General features: G+C 43.8%; 1 protein-coding gene across 1 annotated transcript in view; it reads right to left on the bottom strand.

Annotated features, from left to right (window-relative positions):
* Positions 1 to 16,924, bottom strand: part of Vgll4 (vestigial like family member 4) — a 132,787-nt gene extending 115,863 nt beyond the window's left edge. Inside the window, exons 1-2 of the mRNA XM_026383030.2 lie at positions 16,906 to 16,924; positions 2,410 to 2,485 (exon numbers count right to left, since the gene is read on the bottom strand). Of these exons, the coding sequence (XP_026238815.2) occupies positions 2,410 to 2,473 (64 nt within the window). The 5' untranslated portion in view covers positions 2,474 to 2,485; positions 16,906 to 16,924. The remainder of the gene's footprint in view (positions 1 to 2,409; positions 2,486 to 16,905) is intronic.
* Between the last annotated feature and the right edge of the window lie 986 nt (positions 16,925 to 17,910).

Genomic DNA, 17,910 nt, shown 5'->3' on the forward strand with positions numbered 1-17,910 from the left:
GCAATATGGCTCAGTGGTTGAGCACCTGCTTAGCATCCCTAAGGCCCTGGGTTCCATCCTCAGCACAAGAAAAAAAACAATGTTGCCAACATGTTAAGAATAATAATTACAGGTATCACTGAACTTCTTTTCCCTCTTTTTCCAAGTCAAAAATGATCCCGAGGGCTGGGGTCGTGGCTCAGCAGTAGAGCACTCACCTAGCATGTGTGAAACCCTGGGTTTGATCCTCAGCATCACATAAAAATAAATAAATAAAATAAAGGTATTGTGTCTACCTACAACTAAAAAATACAGATAAAAAAAAAATGATCCTGAAGAGCTGAAACCATGGACAGAGGGATTCCAGGAACTTGCCACTCCATTCCTGAACCAAATGACGTCACCAGAGGTATAGGAAGAAGGTTCCAGAGGAAAGTCAACCCTCTGATTATTCTGGCTTTGCATGTGTATTTATCTGTATTCTGCAAAAACACCACTAGGCTGGGTAAAACTCAGTCTTCTCTCCCTTGTCAGTCTTTGTCATTTTCTCTGAAAATGGCTCTCCCACATAGACTGTCTCCTTCTCTATATACTCGAAAGATAAAGCTTATGAATAATATGTTTATAAGCTCCAGGAGTGGAAGGACGATACCTTTTTCATCTTTATCATCCCTTAAATATATATAAATGTTCAATCATCATTTACAGGCCAGGTGCAGTGGAGCAATGCCTATAATCCCAGCAACTCAGGAGGCTGAGATAAGAGGATGGCAAGTTTGAGGCTAACCTCATCAATTCACCGAGGCCCTCAGTAACTTAGCAAGGTCCCATTTCAAAATAAAAAAAAAGAGTTGGGAATGTGGTAAAGCTCAGTGGTAAAGGATCTTTGGAATCAATTCCCAGTTTAAAAAAAAAAAAAATCATTCATACGACTGAAACAAAGTGATCCCGAAGCTGAACTTCAGGAGAGAAACTGAAAAGGAAAAGAAAGGGGGTGAGAAGAAAGTTTTTCCTCCCCACACTCAAGGTTTTATACCAACAGCCACCCTGAGGTCGTTATTTCTATCTTTCACTTTTATAAACAGTATCTTGCTTCACAGACCCTAACTACATTTGGACAAAATACTCTCCAAACTTCTAAATTAAGCATGTTGATGTTCAACAAAGTCTGTAAAGAACTATCCAAGTCAGTCACATGTATGGTGACCTCAGAGGCATAAAGAGGGTTTTTTGTTGCTGAGATAGATAATAGCCTTCAGCCACCTCTCCCTAGCTCAGTGTCGCTGGGAATGACACTTACATCCATGGGCTTCAATTTCCTGAGTAAGGGATAATTATACCTCACCAAGAGGCAGTTACAGCCTCCCAACAATCAAAGGCTAACTAGATGTGAATTATATAAGAGGCTAGAAAAAAATCCTTAATGACTACTTCAGCCAGTTACTACTCCAATGACAATCTTGTGTGAAGAGTGGTAATGGGGAGATGGTGGGGGGAGACACATCAATAGTATTAAAAAAAATTCCATCAGAGAATCAGGAGTGGGGAGAGAAGCCTAAAAGCCAAGGCCGGTACCGTACACACAATAGCTCATTTGATCACAACCCTTTATAAGCATGTATTCTTTTTTCACATTACTACTGAGGAAACTGGGGTGTAGAAAGCAAGTCTAACAGCCAGCAACTGGACAGATCTGACATTTCAAGCACATGTTCTTCACAGCCTGCTAGTCCGTTAACAACCCAACTAGAAAGTAGCTCATCTTTGAGACTGTATAATATGTAGCAGTTCAACCTTGAGTTTTTGGGGGTTTGTTCTTAATATTTTAGTGCTTAAGTCTGGAGATGTGGCTTGGGCTCAGTGCAGAGTGCTTGCCCACCATACATAGGACCTGGGTCCAATCCCCAGTATGGCCAAAAAAAAAAAAAGAAGAAGAAGAAGAAAAGTTTCTTGGCCAGACACAGTGGAGCACATTTATAATACCAGCGGTTTGGAAGGCTGAGGCAGGAGGATGGCAAGTTCAAAGCCAGCTTCAGCAACTAAGTGAACAACTTAGCAAGACTTCTGTCTCTAAATAAATATTAAAAGGCCTAGGGACAAGGCTCAGTGGTTGAGTTCCCTTAGGTTCAATCTTGGTACCAAAAAAAAAAAAAAAAAAAGAATACTTGCTCAGTGGTAGAGCACTTGCTTAGCACATGTGAGCCCTGAGTTCTAGTCCCCACAAGAGAAAAAAAAACAGTTCTGATACTTGCAAATAAAAATAAGGATGCCAAGCTGGTATACTGAGGAAAACAACCAAAATCAACAGCATAGAGTCACAAAGCCACATGGAGAAGCACATCATTTCAATATGACACAAAAGACAAGAAGCATGGGTAAAAAATACTTGAAACAGATTTTTAAGGGGGGAAAAAATGATTCCCGACTTACGTTTTTCATCATCAGCATGGACCAGAGATGCTGCCCTGGACAACACATCCAACGGTGTCTCCATTCCTGGTTGAGCCTAAAAGGAAAATAGAGAGGTGAGGTGGGGGGAAATAAGGAATTTAAACAGAACCCAAAAGACTTTTAGAATTCTAGTAGTTAGCAGGACTGGGAGTGTAGCTCAGAGAATGTACTTAGCATGAATGAGGCCCTGGGTTCCATCCCCATCAACGGAATAGGAAAAATAAATAAAATTCTAGCAATCAATAAAGAACAGTTCCTCCAGTAAATACAAATCACTGTTCCAAGGATGAAATCCTTTCATCTGAAAAAACACAAAGGTCCGGTTCAGGAACAGAGAAAAGGGTTAAATTCCATGCTATCTACCAAGCTCAAGTTTGCCAACTCCAGGAAGCAGCTCATGTGAGTACTAAAAAGAGGAATATTGTGAACATTCATGCCCATGTTATTTGTCTTATAAATGTTTATGCGCATGTGTAACGTGTCTGTACAGACATAACCAACAATAAATAGCTTTCAGAACAAAGGCTGTCTGTGAACACAGCATTACTGCCAGCCTGTGATTTTTGTGGTGGTGGTGATGGTTAGCAGCGGTGGTTGTTGGTTTATTAGTTTCCCAGAAACGACTAAGATTGAACCATCTTGTTCTCTCATCTCCCTAGCTGAGGGGCTACTGTAGACCCTCTTGGGGCAGTAACCAGGGCGCCTGCATGACCACGCAGGTGTCGCTTCACATCTGCAGCATGTTCCTGAAAAGTGGTGTGAGAATCCCACTGGCTAATTAAATGGACTTAAATCCATTAGGATTTTTATTTTTCCTCATGATGTTGGAGACGGAACCCAGGGCCTTGTGCATGCTAGGCAAGCACTCTACTTCAGAGCTATGTCTCCAGCCCAGGAATGTTTAATTTTAAATGTTACAATTTATAGTACATATTGTACTATCATCAATGCCTATCACTTTATGTAGCACCACGGATTTTATGTTTCTCTGCAGTGCTGTGGGTTGAGCCCAGGCCCTCAGTGGAACCCTTGTCTTGCATGCTAGGCAAGCAGTCTACCACTGAGTTACACCCCCAGCCCACAGCACTACGTTTTTTTAATAAGACTGGATTTTTATAGTTAACTCTGCTTCCTGCTAGGCATGGTGGCACATATCTGTAATCCCAGTGGCTCCAGAAGCTGAGGCAGGAGGATTTCCAGTTCAAAGCCACCCTCAGCAACTTAGCAAGACCCTGCCTCAAATAAAACATTAGAATGGCTGGAGATGCTGTTACCTAGAAAGCAAAAACTGCATAAGATTTCAAGGTGGAAGAAACCCCTAGAAAACTAGATTGCTTTTGCTCAGCTTCCCTTTTCCAGATTATGTAAACACACGGTTATTAAGGAAACATACACATCCTATTAATTCAACAACTGAGGAAAACCCATTCTTAACTGTACCCTTTGAAAACTCGAAGCATTTACTCAATATTTTCACCATATCCCGACTATCTACTATGTCAGGGCAGGTTACAGCATGTGACAGCCCTGCTTTTCTATATAATCTTCATACTTGAGGCCTTCAAACACCAATCCTTCTTCTTGCCATGTGACCTCATTCAATAAACATGGACTACCTAAAGCAAGGACTAACAAACAAAGCCCAGTTGCCTTCAAAGAAGGTTCCATCTGCAGAGCAGGTATGTATGTAAGAAACGTGATGCACGGCTGTGTTTTTCAAAGCATTTTGTACTTCATGCTTATATTTGGTAAGAATAAAAATGTTTTCCTATGGTAAATTTGGGGAACCCTGCAGCAAATCAAGTTAAACAGCATATTTTCTTGCATGTGCCCTATGCGGGGGACAAAGGCAGTGAAGCTGGTAGCTTTATGTACACAAAATCACTCAGCTTCACTGGCCCTTCTTTGAACCTAAAGTATCTCTTGGGGAACACTTAAGGAATATTAGGCTGCAGCAAAATGTGCCAAGGGCCAAAACAGAACTGCAAACAAAGTCCTAGAGAAATACAGATGAATTCTGAAAGGCTTTGCAGAAGAAAGGGAACCACAGCTCAGCCTCTGAAGAATGAATACAGAAGTACAGGTTGACATCCCCAATCTAAAATCCAAAATGCTCCCAACTGATATTTTTTGAGCACCAACATAATGCCACCTGTGCAAATCTCCACACCTGACAATCATGTGATGGGTCACAGCCAAAATGCAGGTGCACAGAAAATATTGTACAAAATGATCTTCAGACCATGTGCACATGGCAAAGGACAGCAGGTATTGATGGAATCTGGCCTTGATTTTATAGGTGTGACGGATCCACTGAAATCTCTGAGCAGACAAATAACTTAATGACACAGTCTATGCAAATTGTTCTGGAAGCACTATGCAGAACTGAGCAGAGCCTGAGAAGCTAAAAGCAGGTGGATGGATACAAAAAGCAAGCTATAAAAGCCCGAGGCATGCAGAAGGCGATGAGTACTTGATGGGGAGAAGGGATGAAAGAAAACTGCAGAGGAGACATAACTGATGGCTCTTGGCAGGTTTCCCATGGGAGAGGGATGTCAAAGAAGACGAAATGGACCTGTAATCCCAGCAACTCAGGAGGCTGAGGCAGGAGTATCACTAAGTTGCCCTGTCTCAAAATAAAAGGGCTGGGAGTGTAGCACAGTGGTAAAGCAACCCTGGATTCAGTCCCCAGTGCCAGGGTGTTGTGGGCGGAGGGGTCTTGTGATTCTGAGCAAAGAATTACTGATAAGCATTCTGTTCCACAATATCGAAGTCCACGACTTCGTATGGGGAGCAGGGGGACCAGGGACTGAACTCAGGGACACTCAACCACTGAGCCACAACCCCAACCGTATTTTATATTTTATTTAGAGACAGGGTCTCACGGAGTTGCTTAGCACCTCGATTTTGTTGAGGCTGGCTTTGAACTCACGCTCCTCCTGCCTCAGCCTCCCAAGCCTCTGGGATTACAGGCATGCACCACCACGCCTGGCTCACAATTTCTTAAATAATCCCCCCTCAAGTCAAAGGATAATGCTTTCAAAATTCTAAACCCAAATGGACATATATACTAACATATATGTCCATTAAGATGAGGCAAAATTATGCACAGAAGCAAAATATCCAACCATAAATGCATCAAATGATACAAAGAAGTAGACCTAGAATTCTGGCATAAGAGATCAGATATTTAAGTTTACTCAGATACTCTGAAATCTAAACCCTCAAGCAACTTACATTCAAAGTAGGTAGGTAAGAGATTAGTTATTTAAGGTTCATCCTCAAGATACCTTCCATCTACTTTTTTTTTTAATATTTATTTATTTATTTTAGTTTTCGGCAGACACAACATCTTTGTATGTGGTGCTGAGGATCGAACCCGGGCCGCACGCATGCCAGGCGAGCGCGCTACTGCTTGAGCCACATCCCCAGCTCCTTCCATCTACTTATCTATGAAGCATACCAGTTTTTAATTTTCCAATTAATTCTGGATTCAGAAAATTGTCTGGGAAAGGTTTAAAAAAAAAAAAAGAAAAAGATATGCCAAGTATGGTGGCACACACCTATAATCCCAGAGACTTGGGAAGCTGAGGCAGGAGGGCCATAAGTTTGAAGCCAGTCAAGGCCTTGTTTCAAAGTAAAAAAAAAAAAAAAAAAAAGTGCTAGGGATGTGGCTTAATGATAGAGCACCCTTGGGTTAAGCCTTCAGTACCAATATTAAAAAAAAAAAAATTTTAAGAGAGAAATAGAAGATATAATCTGATTTCAAGATTGTGATGATCTTCTTCATGAAACAAGTCTATAGGACAGAATAATGATAGGCATATTTAAAAAGACAATAATAGGGACAGGGAGTGTGGCTTAGTGGTAAAGTACTTGCCTAGCATCAAGACAAGCATTCAATCACCAGGACCACAAAAAATAAGACAAAAATAAAATGAAAGAGATAATAAAAGAAAGTATAACTTAAAATTAAAGTGTGTATTTTGTGATAAAGGAGAGATCAATGTTAGCCAAAGTGCTGCCCTTATGAACATCTAGTTTTCATTCGTCTAGGGCTGGGGGCGGGGGGGGGGGGGCGAGGGGAGTATGTTCCAAAAAGCCATTTCACAGGTTTCCGTCCCCAGCTTCCCTCCTCCAGAATGACACTGTCTGTCCTCCATGACCTCCCCCTACCTACTTGATTGCTGCTTGTGTATTTCCGGGTTGCAAGGACCCTGTCTTATCCACAGGATAGTCACACTGGGTCAACGGTCTGAGGAAAGGCAGAGAGATAGGAATGAGCACCTGGGACAGGCAGCCTGAGCCCCGCCTGCTTAGAACTGAGCACCTAAGTGAGGAAGCGTGAGAAGCTAAGTCTGGGTGAGTGTGATATAGTGGGTGAACTTGGGCAAGAACTAGAGGCTGGCCAGGCAGGTGGTACACTTACCCTCAGGTCCTGAGCCCACCCGTGACAGGAAATTAATGCTACTTCTTTGGTTTAGAAGTTCTGCCTAGGAAGGTCTGACCTGAAGGGGTAAAGTGAGGAGTTACTAGAGGCTTCTGTAGGGAGCAGGTGTGAGATAAGGGCAACAGTGGCTGGTCCAATAACAGGTGGGAGGTAAAGGTCAGGGACCAGGCATTATCTAGCCACAAACGTACTAAGCAAATAGAGGTGGAAGATAACAGCAATTTTACAAAAAAGGTCTTCTGAGTTTTACATGATGTACAATATTCACAGCTCAATAAAATATATTGACAATGTGGGCGTGGTGGGGCACTACAGCATTTGATGGAGGGTCACACTACATTGAGAAGCCAATCAGCATTATGGCTATTTATTTAAGAGTGTTATCTCTGGACACCTGTTTGACATTGGGCTTAGCTACTTCCTAACTGTGTGACTTTGGGAAGTGACTTTACCTCTGTGAGTCCGTTTTGTCATGTGAAAATGGGGAAATCCCTACCTGCTCTCTCAGAGTGCTCTAAGAAGTGAGGAGACTTTCTAGGTATTAAAATAACTTTTGTTGAAACAAAAATATACGCCTAGTATGTTAAATAGATTGCAAAGGACGGTAAATGTATTGGAAAAAAAGGATGACGCACTGACCACTGCTGTAGATACAGAAGTCTGGAAAGATTTCCCTGAAGAGATGAATGCAGGGGGAGACCCAAAACGATAAGAGGTACTGCTGTAGTCAGCTTTTTCACTGCTGTGACTGAAAGACCTAATAAGAACAACTTTAGGGGAGAAAAAGTTTATTTGAGGGCTCACAGTTTTAGAGGTCGCAGTCCACACTCAGCCAGATCCATTCCCTGGGGCTCAAGGTGAGGCAGAACGTGATGGTGAAGAGTGGTGGAAGAAAGCGGCTCACAGGATGACCAGGAAACAGAGAGACAGACTCTACTCACCAGATACAATATATATAACCCGGGCTAGGGCTGGGGCTCAGCGGTAGCACACTTGCCTGGCATGTGTGAGGCAGTGGGTTCAATTCTAAGCTCCACATATAAATAAATAAATGTCTATCAACAACTAAAAAAATATTAAAAAAAAAAAAAAATATATATATATATATATATATATATAATCCAAAGGCATACCCTACCTGTCTTTGGTTACCACTCAGTTAATCCCCATCAGGGGATTAATCCTCTCACTGTGTCAAGGCACTCAGAACCCAATCATTTCACTTCTGAATGTTCTTGCCTTGTCTCACACATGAGCTTTTGGGGGACATCTAATATCTAAACTATAACAGGTATCAGCCAAGAAGAGAGAAGAAAGGGTGTAAGAAAGGTACAATAATACTGAAGTTTTACTAAAGTGGTGAAAAGCCCTTCAACTGTCTGACTGGTTCAAGCACAGGAGCAACGTGACATGTCTGGTTTATTACATCCTTCATGAACCACAAATTACCCTTGACCTTTTGCAAAGGATTATGCAGTGTCTGCAAGGTAGACCTAAGGATATCCCAATAACATCATTTTCTTTATGTGTTTTTTTTTTTTTTGGTAGTTGTAGATGGATAGCATGACTTTATTTGTTTATTTTCATGTGGTGCTGAGGATCGAACCCAGTGCCTCACACATGCAAGGCAAACACTCTACCACCGAGCTACAACCCCACCAACCCTCTGTGCTGTTGTTTGTTATAATTTAGCGATAACCAAAAATAGGATACCTTGACTTGTGAACACCAAGAATATAATAGTACGAAAGAGGAAACAAACATGATTCTAGAAAAAGACAGGAAGTGCCCAGTGGCAGTGCTCCTCTGTATTGAAAACCCATTTCTGGGTTTACCTTTATTCACGGTGGTGCTCAAACATGATCATAACTCACCATGAATACAACATGCACTGTCTACCGTGTGTTCTTAGGCACTGGTCATACATTTTGACTTACCAACCCACTTTCCTTTCCTAAGACTGTCTGATCCCCCAGATAATATGCTCCTCCAAAAGCTTAAGGTTGAGACTTAGGGAAGAAGAGGTAGCAATTCCAAAACTACTAAAATTTAGATGTATTCAGCACTAATACTAAGGTCAGCTATAAATTTGCACACCATTACTTTGGTGTTCTATAAAGAACTGTGGCCATTTTGGTCAATGAGGGGATAAGAGTGCCTGTCTTAAAACAAAAATTATGGAGTGCATTAGATTATATTTTTTCAAGCAACAGAACAGAATTTCAATATACATGATGGAAGTTTTCCACAAAGATTTCTAAGATGGAAGTTACAGCAGTAGGCATGCCTCGGGCCATGGGTCCCCAGTAATAGCGGCCACTTGCTTTGCTAATTCAGCAAGGAGTGTAAGAATATAAAGCAACCTCTCTGGCTAGAGTTGGACACCAGTGGAGGTGGGGACGGGAGGAATTCCATTCAAACTACCAGATGTTCCTGTCCCACTGTCACTTGGCCAAATGTCAGAAACACAATGGCATCAATCGCTCTTCTGAGTCACCTGATGGTCTCTCCAACTTCCAGAAGCTTGCTATTAAACAGCCCTAATTCCTGGTGGCCCTCCTACATCACCAGTCCAGACTCCATTCCCCTCCCCATCAGGACACTCCCTGGACGAACCAACTTGGCCTTGGCTAATACTTAATGGTATAAACCATCATACCATGAAACAGGGTGTATGGCCCTTTTGGCTGACAAGAATTGAGGCCTTCACTAAATAGCTCCTATTTCTATTAAACACTCTGTTTAGATGTTACAGATAAACAAAGGCAAAATCCTTGCCCCTGAGCAACTAACACCAATGTGGACCATACCGTGGTGAATTTGGTTGGCCAACAGCCTCAGCGAGAAGGTAACTAAAATGAAAACAAAGACCAAACTGTCACCAGAATTTGGTGGTCACAGGCGAGCATGGCTCTTGTAGCTTTAACATCCTCCCATTTCTTCCCCAAAGTGTGTCCAAATGATGTTCCACCAACTTCCTTTGACATTCTTCCTATTCACATGCAACTCTCAAACCATTCCTCTCTGCTCTTCTTGCTAAAAATGTCTCATCTGTGTTATTTCTCTTCTCACGCTTTACCATCTGTTAAATAAATATAGCCAGGATGCCGCATCAGAAATCCCCTGTGAGCCCCACTATAATACTTTCACCTACTCAATCAACAATTAACCACTGAATGCCTATATCATTCCAGGTTTTGGGTTGATGTCTGACATTAGCTGTATGGAAACTGAACCTCTCTTGGTCTTAGGTTCCTTAAAGTAAATAATAACAACACTGCCTAACCCTCCTACCATCACAAACCTGTCCTGCGGATTAAATGACACAACTTAAGCTGTGTTATAAATCAAGGTAAGACACAGATCTGTCACCCTACCTCTACCAACACCACACACATGTGTAGCGCATACTTTTTCAAAACACACATAACTGACCTCACTGGATTCTCACAAACTGTGAGTTAGACCAAATGGACAAAGAACACTGTTCTTATTGTGCTCCAGATGAAAAACCAAGGTGCCAAGAACATAAGTGACTTCCTCAAGAAGCTAAGACTAGAATCTAAGCCTCTGACCCACAATACAATGCTATTCTTCCTACACCTTGTTTTCAGATTTTTATTTTAAATACATTTTCATTGGCACATAAAACCATAAAAACTGAACAAATCTATGGTGTACCATTTGATGTTCTGATATAAAACTGTGCAATGTTTAAATGAGGGTAAATTTATCTCTCATTTTTTCATTTCTTTATCGTGAAAACATCCAAAATCCTTTCATCTAATTTTTTGAAATATATAGTACATTCTTGTTGCCTAAGGTCAACCTACTGTGAAAATCAGAACTTCCTGCTCCCAGCTAATGGTAACTGAGTACCCACTGGTTAAGATTTCCTTACCCTTCTCTCCCCCACCTTTACTTCCCCCCCCCCCCCCCGCCTTTGTTGGTACTGGGGATTGAACCTAGGGCACTTAAACCACTGAGCCACATTCTCAGTCCTTTTTAGTTTTTTATTTTGAGGCAAGGTCTCACTAAGTTGCTGAGGCTGGCTTAGAACTTGCAATCCTGCTTCAGCTTCCCAAATCGCTGGGATTACAAGTGTGCGCCAACGCATCCAGCTCTACTTTTACTGTTTTTAAGTAAAAATCAGCATTTTAGTTTGAATCATGAATAGTTTTTGGAAACAAGTGCAATTTTTTGAAGTTATCTAAGAAAACCTTCCCTCATTTACCAAGACTTCCAGACCTGTGCTATTCCCTGTACCTTGAGATGTCTATCAAGCAATAATGTAAAGGCTTCTACAGCGGGCACAGGGGAACAAGCTCTTCTCTGGAACATGATAACCCTGCCCTATTTTTTTTTTCTTTTAATTACAGGCAGGCAGGGGGCCACAGCAATAGTAACCAAAGCAGGAAAGAAAAATAGCTGATGGAGAGATGAGGATGAATGACCACACCACTGGGCCACAAATGTCAGAGCCCTCAGGATCCCTGGGGCTGCAGCAAAGGCAGAATCAAGTCAAAGCCCAAAGAACTCAGGCTCCGAGGACAGGCTCTGTGTAAAGAAGAAGGGTGATGCCTGCTTAGTCACACTCAAGAAAACCTGTTGTTACGCTCCAACAGGGGATAACAGTTCAAAGCTGCACCTGGGTACTTGGAATTCCACAACTTTAAATCATATGACACCTTCTAAAGAGAAGCCAGCCCTTATTCACACTACTCTATGGGCACACCACCAAAGAGAGCGTCCACAGACAGATCTGTGACTGGCTCAGCTTTCCTCACCAGGGCATGTTCTGAGCATGAACAATCGACCCATGTGGCCATAATTTGAAGCACCAGGGACAATAATGCCCTAAGGACTTACCCAACTTCTGCTTACACCCAACTCCTTATATCTACACATAACCATTCCCAAAATTCACCAGGCTAAATGTTTAAAATGTGAATAATATACCTACGTGTTCTGTTATTTCCAGAGAACTAAAAAAAATATATGTGTATATGCTTAAAATCCCTAATCAAGCTTCTTTCGGGTGCTTGCCAACCTCCTGCATAAGCCCCCAAACAAGAGCCAAATCTGTTGGCAATGGACCTCACGTTGTCCTAGACAATGAAAGAAGCTGGTAACTCGGTACAGGTATGTCCCCTCCCCATAAAGCCTCTGCAGATGGACAGGCTAGGGGAACACCAATCTCTGACACTCCAACAGAGGGCCCCTTAGATATCAGGAACAGGTAACCTCAGGCCCCGGGGTGTCAACTTAGCTCTGGCCACTCATCACCTCAACAGAGAGCCAGACCTCAGTGGGCTTGGGCTGAATAAAGGGACACCATTCTAGATGTCAAATGAATGCTTAACTCAATTGCTTGAGGTTTTCTGAGGCTATATAGTGGCCCCAGGCTCGTTTTCACCCAGTCCTTGGGCGTCCTCAGCCCTGTGGAAAGGCAGGGATGTGATATTTAGTCATCAATGACGCTAGCAACAGGAGCTGGCAGGCAGTGCCACCATGCAATGACTGAGATCCTCGGTTACTTCCATGCAGTTTGCTACTAATTTGCTACAAGTACACAGACTATGAGAGCTGACCATGTGCCAGGCAAGGGCCATCTATACGGCTTAAAGTTGCAAAACCAAACTTACAGCACATTTCATAACCCTGAAGCAAGGCTGCCTGGCTTTAGTTCATCCATCTCCCTGAGGTGTCCCTGGAAAATCCCTGAACTACAGGCCCACAATGACACGGCAATGTCTAATGCTAACAATACAACTCCAAGTCTAGACTTCTGGAGCAGACTACCACTCCCCATCATTGTGGCACATTATTGTCAGCCTAGATTAAAAAGGAACTATGCTTTGCTCTCAATATTTAGGTTACTAGAAATCTACCTTTTCATTTTTAAGACCTCAGTCTTATAGAGTATTGCATATGAAATAAACAATTCTTTGGCATATGTAGCTTACTCTGGATATGCTCATTCTTACATTTATTCTACTTAGATACTTTAAATTTCCTATTCACAAGTGCTGAGGAGGCCACATATTCTAAGGGACCTATTATGCTCAAGAATAAGAGCTGAACGCAGTGGCTCACACCTGTAATCCCAACCAATCCAGAGGCTGAGGCAGGAGGACCTCAAATTCAACGTCAGCCTGGGCAATTCAGTGAGGCCCTCAGCAATTTAGCGAGATCCTGTCTCAAAATAAAAATAAAAAACGACTGGAGATGTAACTTGGTGGTAAACTGCCCCCCGAGTCAATTCCCAGGACACCCCTCAACAGCAAAAAAAAAAAAAAAAAAAAAAAGAAAGAAATCAATTTGCACCATGGTTCAAATTGGAAAAGCTCTCCTAATATCCAAGGTCTAATCTTCAAATCTCAACTCCCAGCCTATTAAAGCCCAGCTAAACTTTTTTAACTCATGACATGCTATATTAGGTCAACTTTAACCTATCAACAAAGACAGTTAATTCTCATTATTCACTGTAATTATATTCCATAAAGTCACCATAAGCACTGAATTAGGTTCCTTTGAGTCTCTGCTCAGATTGAACCCAGGGATACTCTACTACTGAACTACAGCCCCAGCCCTTTTCTATTTTGGGGCCCTGTCTAGGGCCCCAACAAACTGCCCAGGCTGGCCTCAAGTTTGTAATCCTCCTGTCTCAAGCCTCCTTGTAATCTCAAGGATTACAGTCTACACCACCATACCCAGTTTATCACCTTTTTCTTTGTAATTTCTGTTCAGAGATTCTTTACTAAATATCTATTGTTGATTCGATAATGCTAAACCCACAGACAACAGCCTTGTAACTATCTAATGCTGAACCCCACAGGAATTTTCTCTGTCAAGACTATTGAACCCCTCTTGGCTCTAGACAGCACTTCAGCACCACATTTGGAGGCAATTTTTAACAAAATCCCAACCATAAAGCACAAAAATGCCAAAAAATAAGGTGGTGCTAAAGAGTCCCCCAAAGCACACTTGTTTATATGTATGTAATTTGAGAGCTGAAGAAGGCAGCAAAATATTGCTTTTTTCCACCTCAGCTGGGAACACGTGCACTCAAATTTTTTCCTCACCATGTACTTGCTCCCCAATGTCCAACAAAGCACTGCAAGTACTGCTTTCGGGGTTTCAAACACATTTTTGCAAGTAGGCAAATTCATAAATATGAATCAGCTGTATCTGATTATCAGGCCTGAGGCATGAGACACAGAAAGTACCTTCTATACTGTATCCCAGATACAATGATATATTTTTTTTCCTGGTTTCAACATCTCCTGTTCTCTTTCCTCTTCTACCTTGGCAGTTTGTACCATCAAGATTTGGCAACTTAGTTCCTAGATTTTTGTTTGTTTTGCAGTACTAGGGATCGAACCCAGGTTTCACAAATGCTGGGCAAAGACTGAATTACATTCCCATCCCTATTATATTTTGAGACAGGGTCTTGGCTGAATGGCCCAGGCAGGCCTCAAATTTTTAACTCTCCTGCCTCAGCCTCCTGAATAGCTGGAATTTCAAGCATGCACCACTGTGCCCAACTGTTTTTTAATGTGAATGGGTCCTATTGGTAAGAGGCTGATTAGCAATATTTGCTTTAATTTGCTTTACTCTTCTATTATGCCCACACACCAAGACTTCATTAACTTTAGGATATATCTTAACAAAAGTTCTACACACACACAATTTCCTCCTCCACCAGTTTCTCATACCTACAACAGCTTTTCTCACTCAGACATTAAACAGACTGGATGATAATATACTATGCCATGTCATAATTTACTAAGTTTTTCTGTGCTTCACTCAACTTGCAACTGTTCGTATTATACTGTCACAAAGTTGCAAGATGATTTTTATTTATTATTGTTACTACTCTAAATATTAAGTGAATTAAAAGTTGCATAGCAAGGCTATCCAGAAGAGACACACAGAAGAGACACAAAAGTAACATCTTCCTCTGGATCTGTCTAGCAATCACCAGAGATAGGAGGTAACAACATATAACAATATGAACTCCAATAAGGAGTTAAAAGGAAGTTGACATTACAGAACATTTAAAAGTGAAGATTTTAGCTTCCTAATTACAGCTGCACAGACTGTTAAAATCTTAAAGTCATAGCTCTACGTCAGTCAAGGGAAGTGGCAACAACTGTGTTTATGAAGTTCTTTCCAATCTTCAAAGGCTTTTATAAATAACCTAACACAAAATACTTTCAAAGCACATTATTCCTTGTAATTCCTGAAACTGTGTGATGTTCTGGAACAGACAGTATCACCCTCTTACAGAGGTAAACAAAATGCAAAGGTTAAGTATGAATAACTTTTTCTGGTCCAAAAACCTTCCTGACATAGCTAGGGGACTTGAACTCAAGTCTCTGGAGTAAGAAGCCAGAGCTGTTTTTACTACAACATTCACAGTTTTTGAATGCAGACCATGGTTATTTATAGCAGAATTGTCTTCTTAATTGTATTGTGTTTTGATCAACAACAACAACAAAAAAAAAAATCAGTTTGCATTCCCTTCCAAATGGAAAAGCAAAGGCAGGCTGCCCAGAAGTGCGAAAAAACAGTGGCATGGCAGGGGAAAAGGCCTGGGATTAAAATTTTGCCAAAGTGAAAGAACAAATTAAAGGGTTTACATCATTTCCATGGGGTGGGGGACTTTTCAGCCAGATGCAACAGGAACTACACAAGACCAAAAGAAAAGAAAAAAAAAAGAAAGAAAGAAAGAAAGACAAGACCTTAGAAAACTATCTTGGGTATAAGAAACTTTTGAGGAAAGTATTTTTAAATAAATTCAGAACATGGAGATTTAGAGATAATAAGTAACTTCTCCCATGACCACTCCATGAGGGCTGGGGATGTGGCTCTGTGGTAGTGTTGCCTAGCATGCATGAAGCCTTGGGTTCGATCCTCAAGATCATTAAAAAAAAAAAAAAAAAAAAAAAGAAGAAGAAGAAAAAAGAAATCTCTCCATTGGGTTCCCACTTAACGCTGCCCCCCGCCCCGCCAAAGAGATCTCTTTCAAACTTCCTACTCTACCCTTCTGGCAGTCATGCCAGTCTCCTCCTTAGCTACAGTGGGAAACAATGAGCCTCAAGGCCGTGGGCTTTAAAACACTAGGGCAAAGAGTCAAAGTTTTGGTAAGCAAAACTGGCCTTCAAATCTTAACACGCAAACTGACGTTTATCGTGTTTTGTCTTTGTTCCAAATGAGTCTCCTTCTTAGTCAAGGTAGCCTTGGGTTTAGGAAAAAGATTCTAAAACCCTACAAAGTGGGTTAGTACCTTTTAAATAGAGGGGCAAGTAGCGCAGATAAAACTGCAAGAGCCGCCTCCACTTCCCCCCACACCCCCGCACCAGGCTGCTGGTTCCTATTAACCACAGAGAAGGAAATACAACTAGCAACATACAGCACCGATGATCAAAGTGAAACCGATTTTTTTAATCATCTAGCTTAAACAGATGACTACATGCCAGTAAAGCGCATAAAGACTAACTTAACAGCCCCAGCAAGTACTGTCATCCTAATCTGAGACAAGTAAATGTCTCAGTGTGATTACTCAAAGGAGACTACCGAAAACAAAAAAAGAAAAAGACCTTTGCTTTTCGGCGAGGCCTGCACACAGTGCAGGAACAGTGTGCAGTTTTGTTTGGGGCAAGAGGCGGGAAGTGTAGTAAGAGGAAAGAGCCTGGTCCCTGCTACCCATCTTCTGCCCCTTCCCTCAGTCCCGCGCCGCAGCCCTGGGTCGAGGCGGGCCGGGACCCAGCGGGTGCAGGGTGCGGGGCCTCAAACCTCGGCCCGGTGCCTAGGACTCCCTCCACGAGCTGAATCTCCCGCTCCCGAAGCACAGTCGCTTCCATCCCCAACGTTAGCCTCGTATGCTGTCCTGTGAGGACAAGCTGCCTCCTCCCCTCAAGGAAGGCATCCCCGTCCCGCTCCAGGTCAACCCATTCCTAAGGTCCCCTGCAGGCCAGCCCTCACCCAGCTCGGGGCCCGCCCGGTTCTTGCTCACTCACCACCGGGCGGCTCCAGGCTCGCCCGCCTCGGGCCGGCCGGGCCCCGCAGGGGGCGGCTAGGGACAGAGGCGGGGCCGCCAGGCGCGCGGGGAGCACTCCGGGGGCGCGCGGACGCACAGGCGCGCTCGCTCCCGCGCTCCCGCACCCGCTGTCGTTTAAGCACACGCAGACGCGGGCCGCGCGCGCCGGGCCGGCTCCGCGGCGGACCGGAGCGTGAGGAATCCGTGGAATGAGGCGCCGCCCGCCTTCTCCCGAGTTCCGCTGGGCCGCCCAGGCCACGCCCAGGCCACGCCTCCACAACGAGCAGGTGGGGGCCGAGCCCAGGTGAGCCCGTGGGGAGGCGGGGCCAGGGCCCCAGCTGCCCGTGAAGCTCGTTCCCCTCCCCCGCTCGCCGCGCGCGGGGCGTCAGCTCGCACCTACCCAGCTACTGCAGGCGCGCTCGGGTGGAGAATATTAGCTGGGGGCCTGGTGCTCCCAGCACGGGCCCCTCCGAGTAGGCGCTTGCAAATAAGGGCACGTGGGCACAGCCCACACAGTGTGCTCCCCGTGGGAACACACACCTTCAGTGCACAAACACAAACGAACATTTGGTGCGTGCCCAGGTTCCTGCTGCTCAGGGCCAGGCACGTTCGCACACGCTCCCCATAGGTTCCTGCACCCCGCGGACACAGCACCGCAGTCCAGTCGTACTCCGTGGCCTCTAGACTTGCTGCCCCTTACCCGCCACTCAGCCCGCCCAGTTGAGCGCAATCGAATCAAACCTGCGGCACCCACGCTGCCTTTTGCTCCGACCCGCTGTCGTTCCCAGCCTCACACTCTGCAACCCAAGGGCGTAGCAACCCTGCAGCGCCTGGATCGGCGTCCACACCCGAGCACACCGGCGCGCACAGCTGCCTCCCGCCTCCCGAGCTCCACGCTCCACGGGGCGCCACCCTGGGCTACTCTTGGCCTCTGCCTCTCGTTACTCACCCACACCCAAGCCACACGGCCGGGACAGGCAGACGG

The sequence above is a fragment of the Urocitellus parryii genome, chromosome 16 (assembly GCF_045843805.1).
Source record: "Urocitellus parryii isolate mUroPar1 chromosome 16, mUroPar1.hap1, whole genome shotgun sequence".
Taxonomy (NCBI): domain Eukaryota; kingdom Metazoa; phylum Chordata; class Mammalia; order Rodentia; family Sciuridae; genus Urocitellus; species Urocitellus parryii.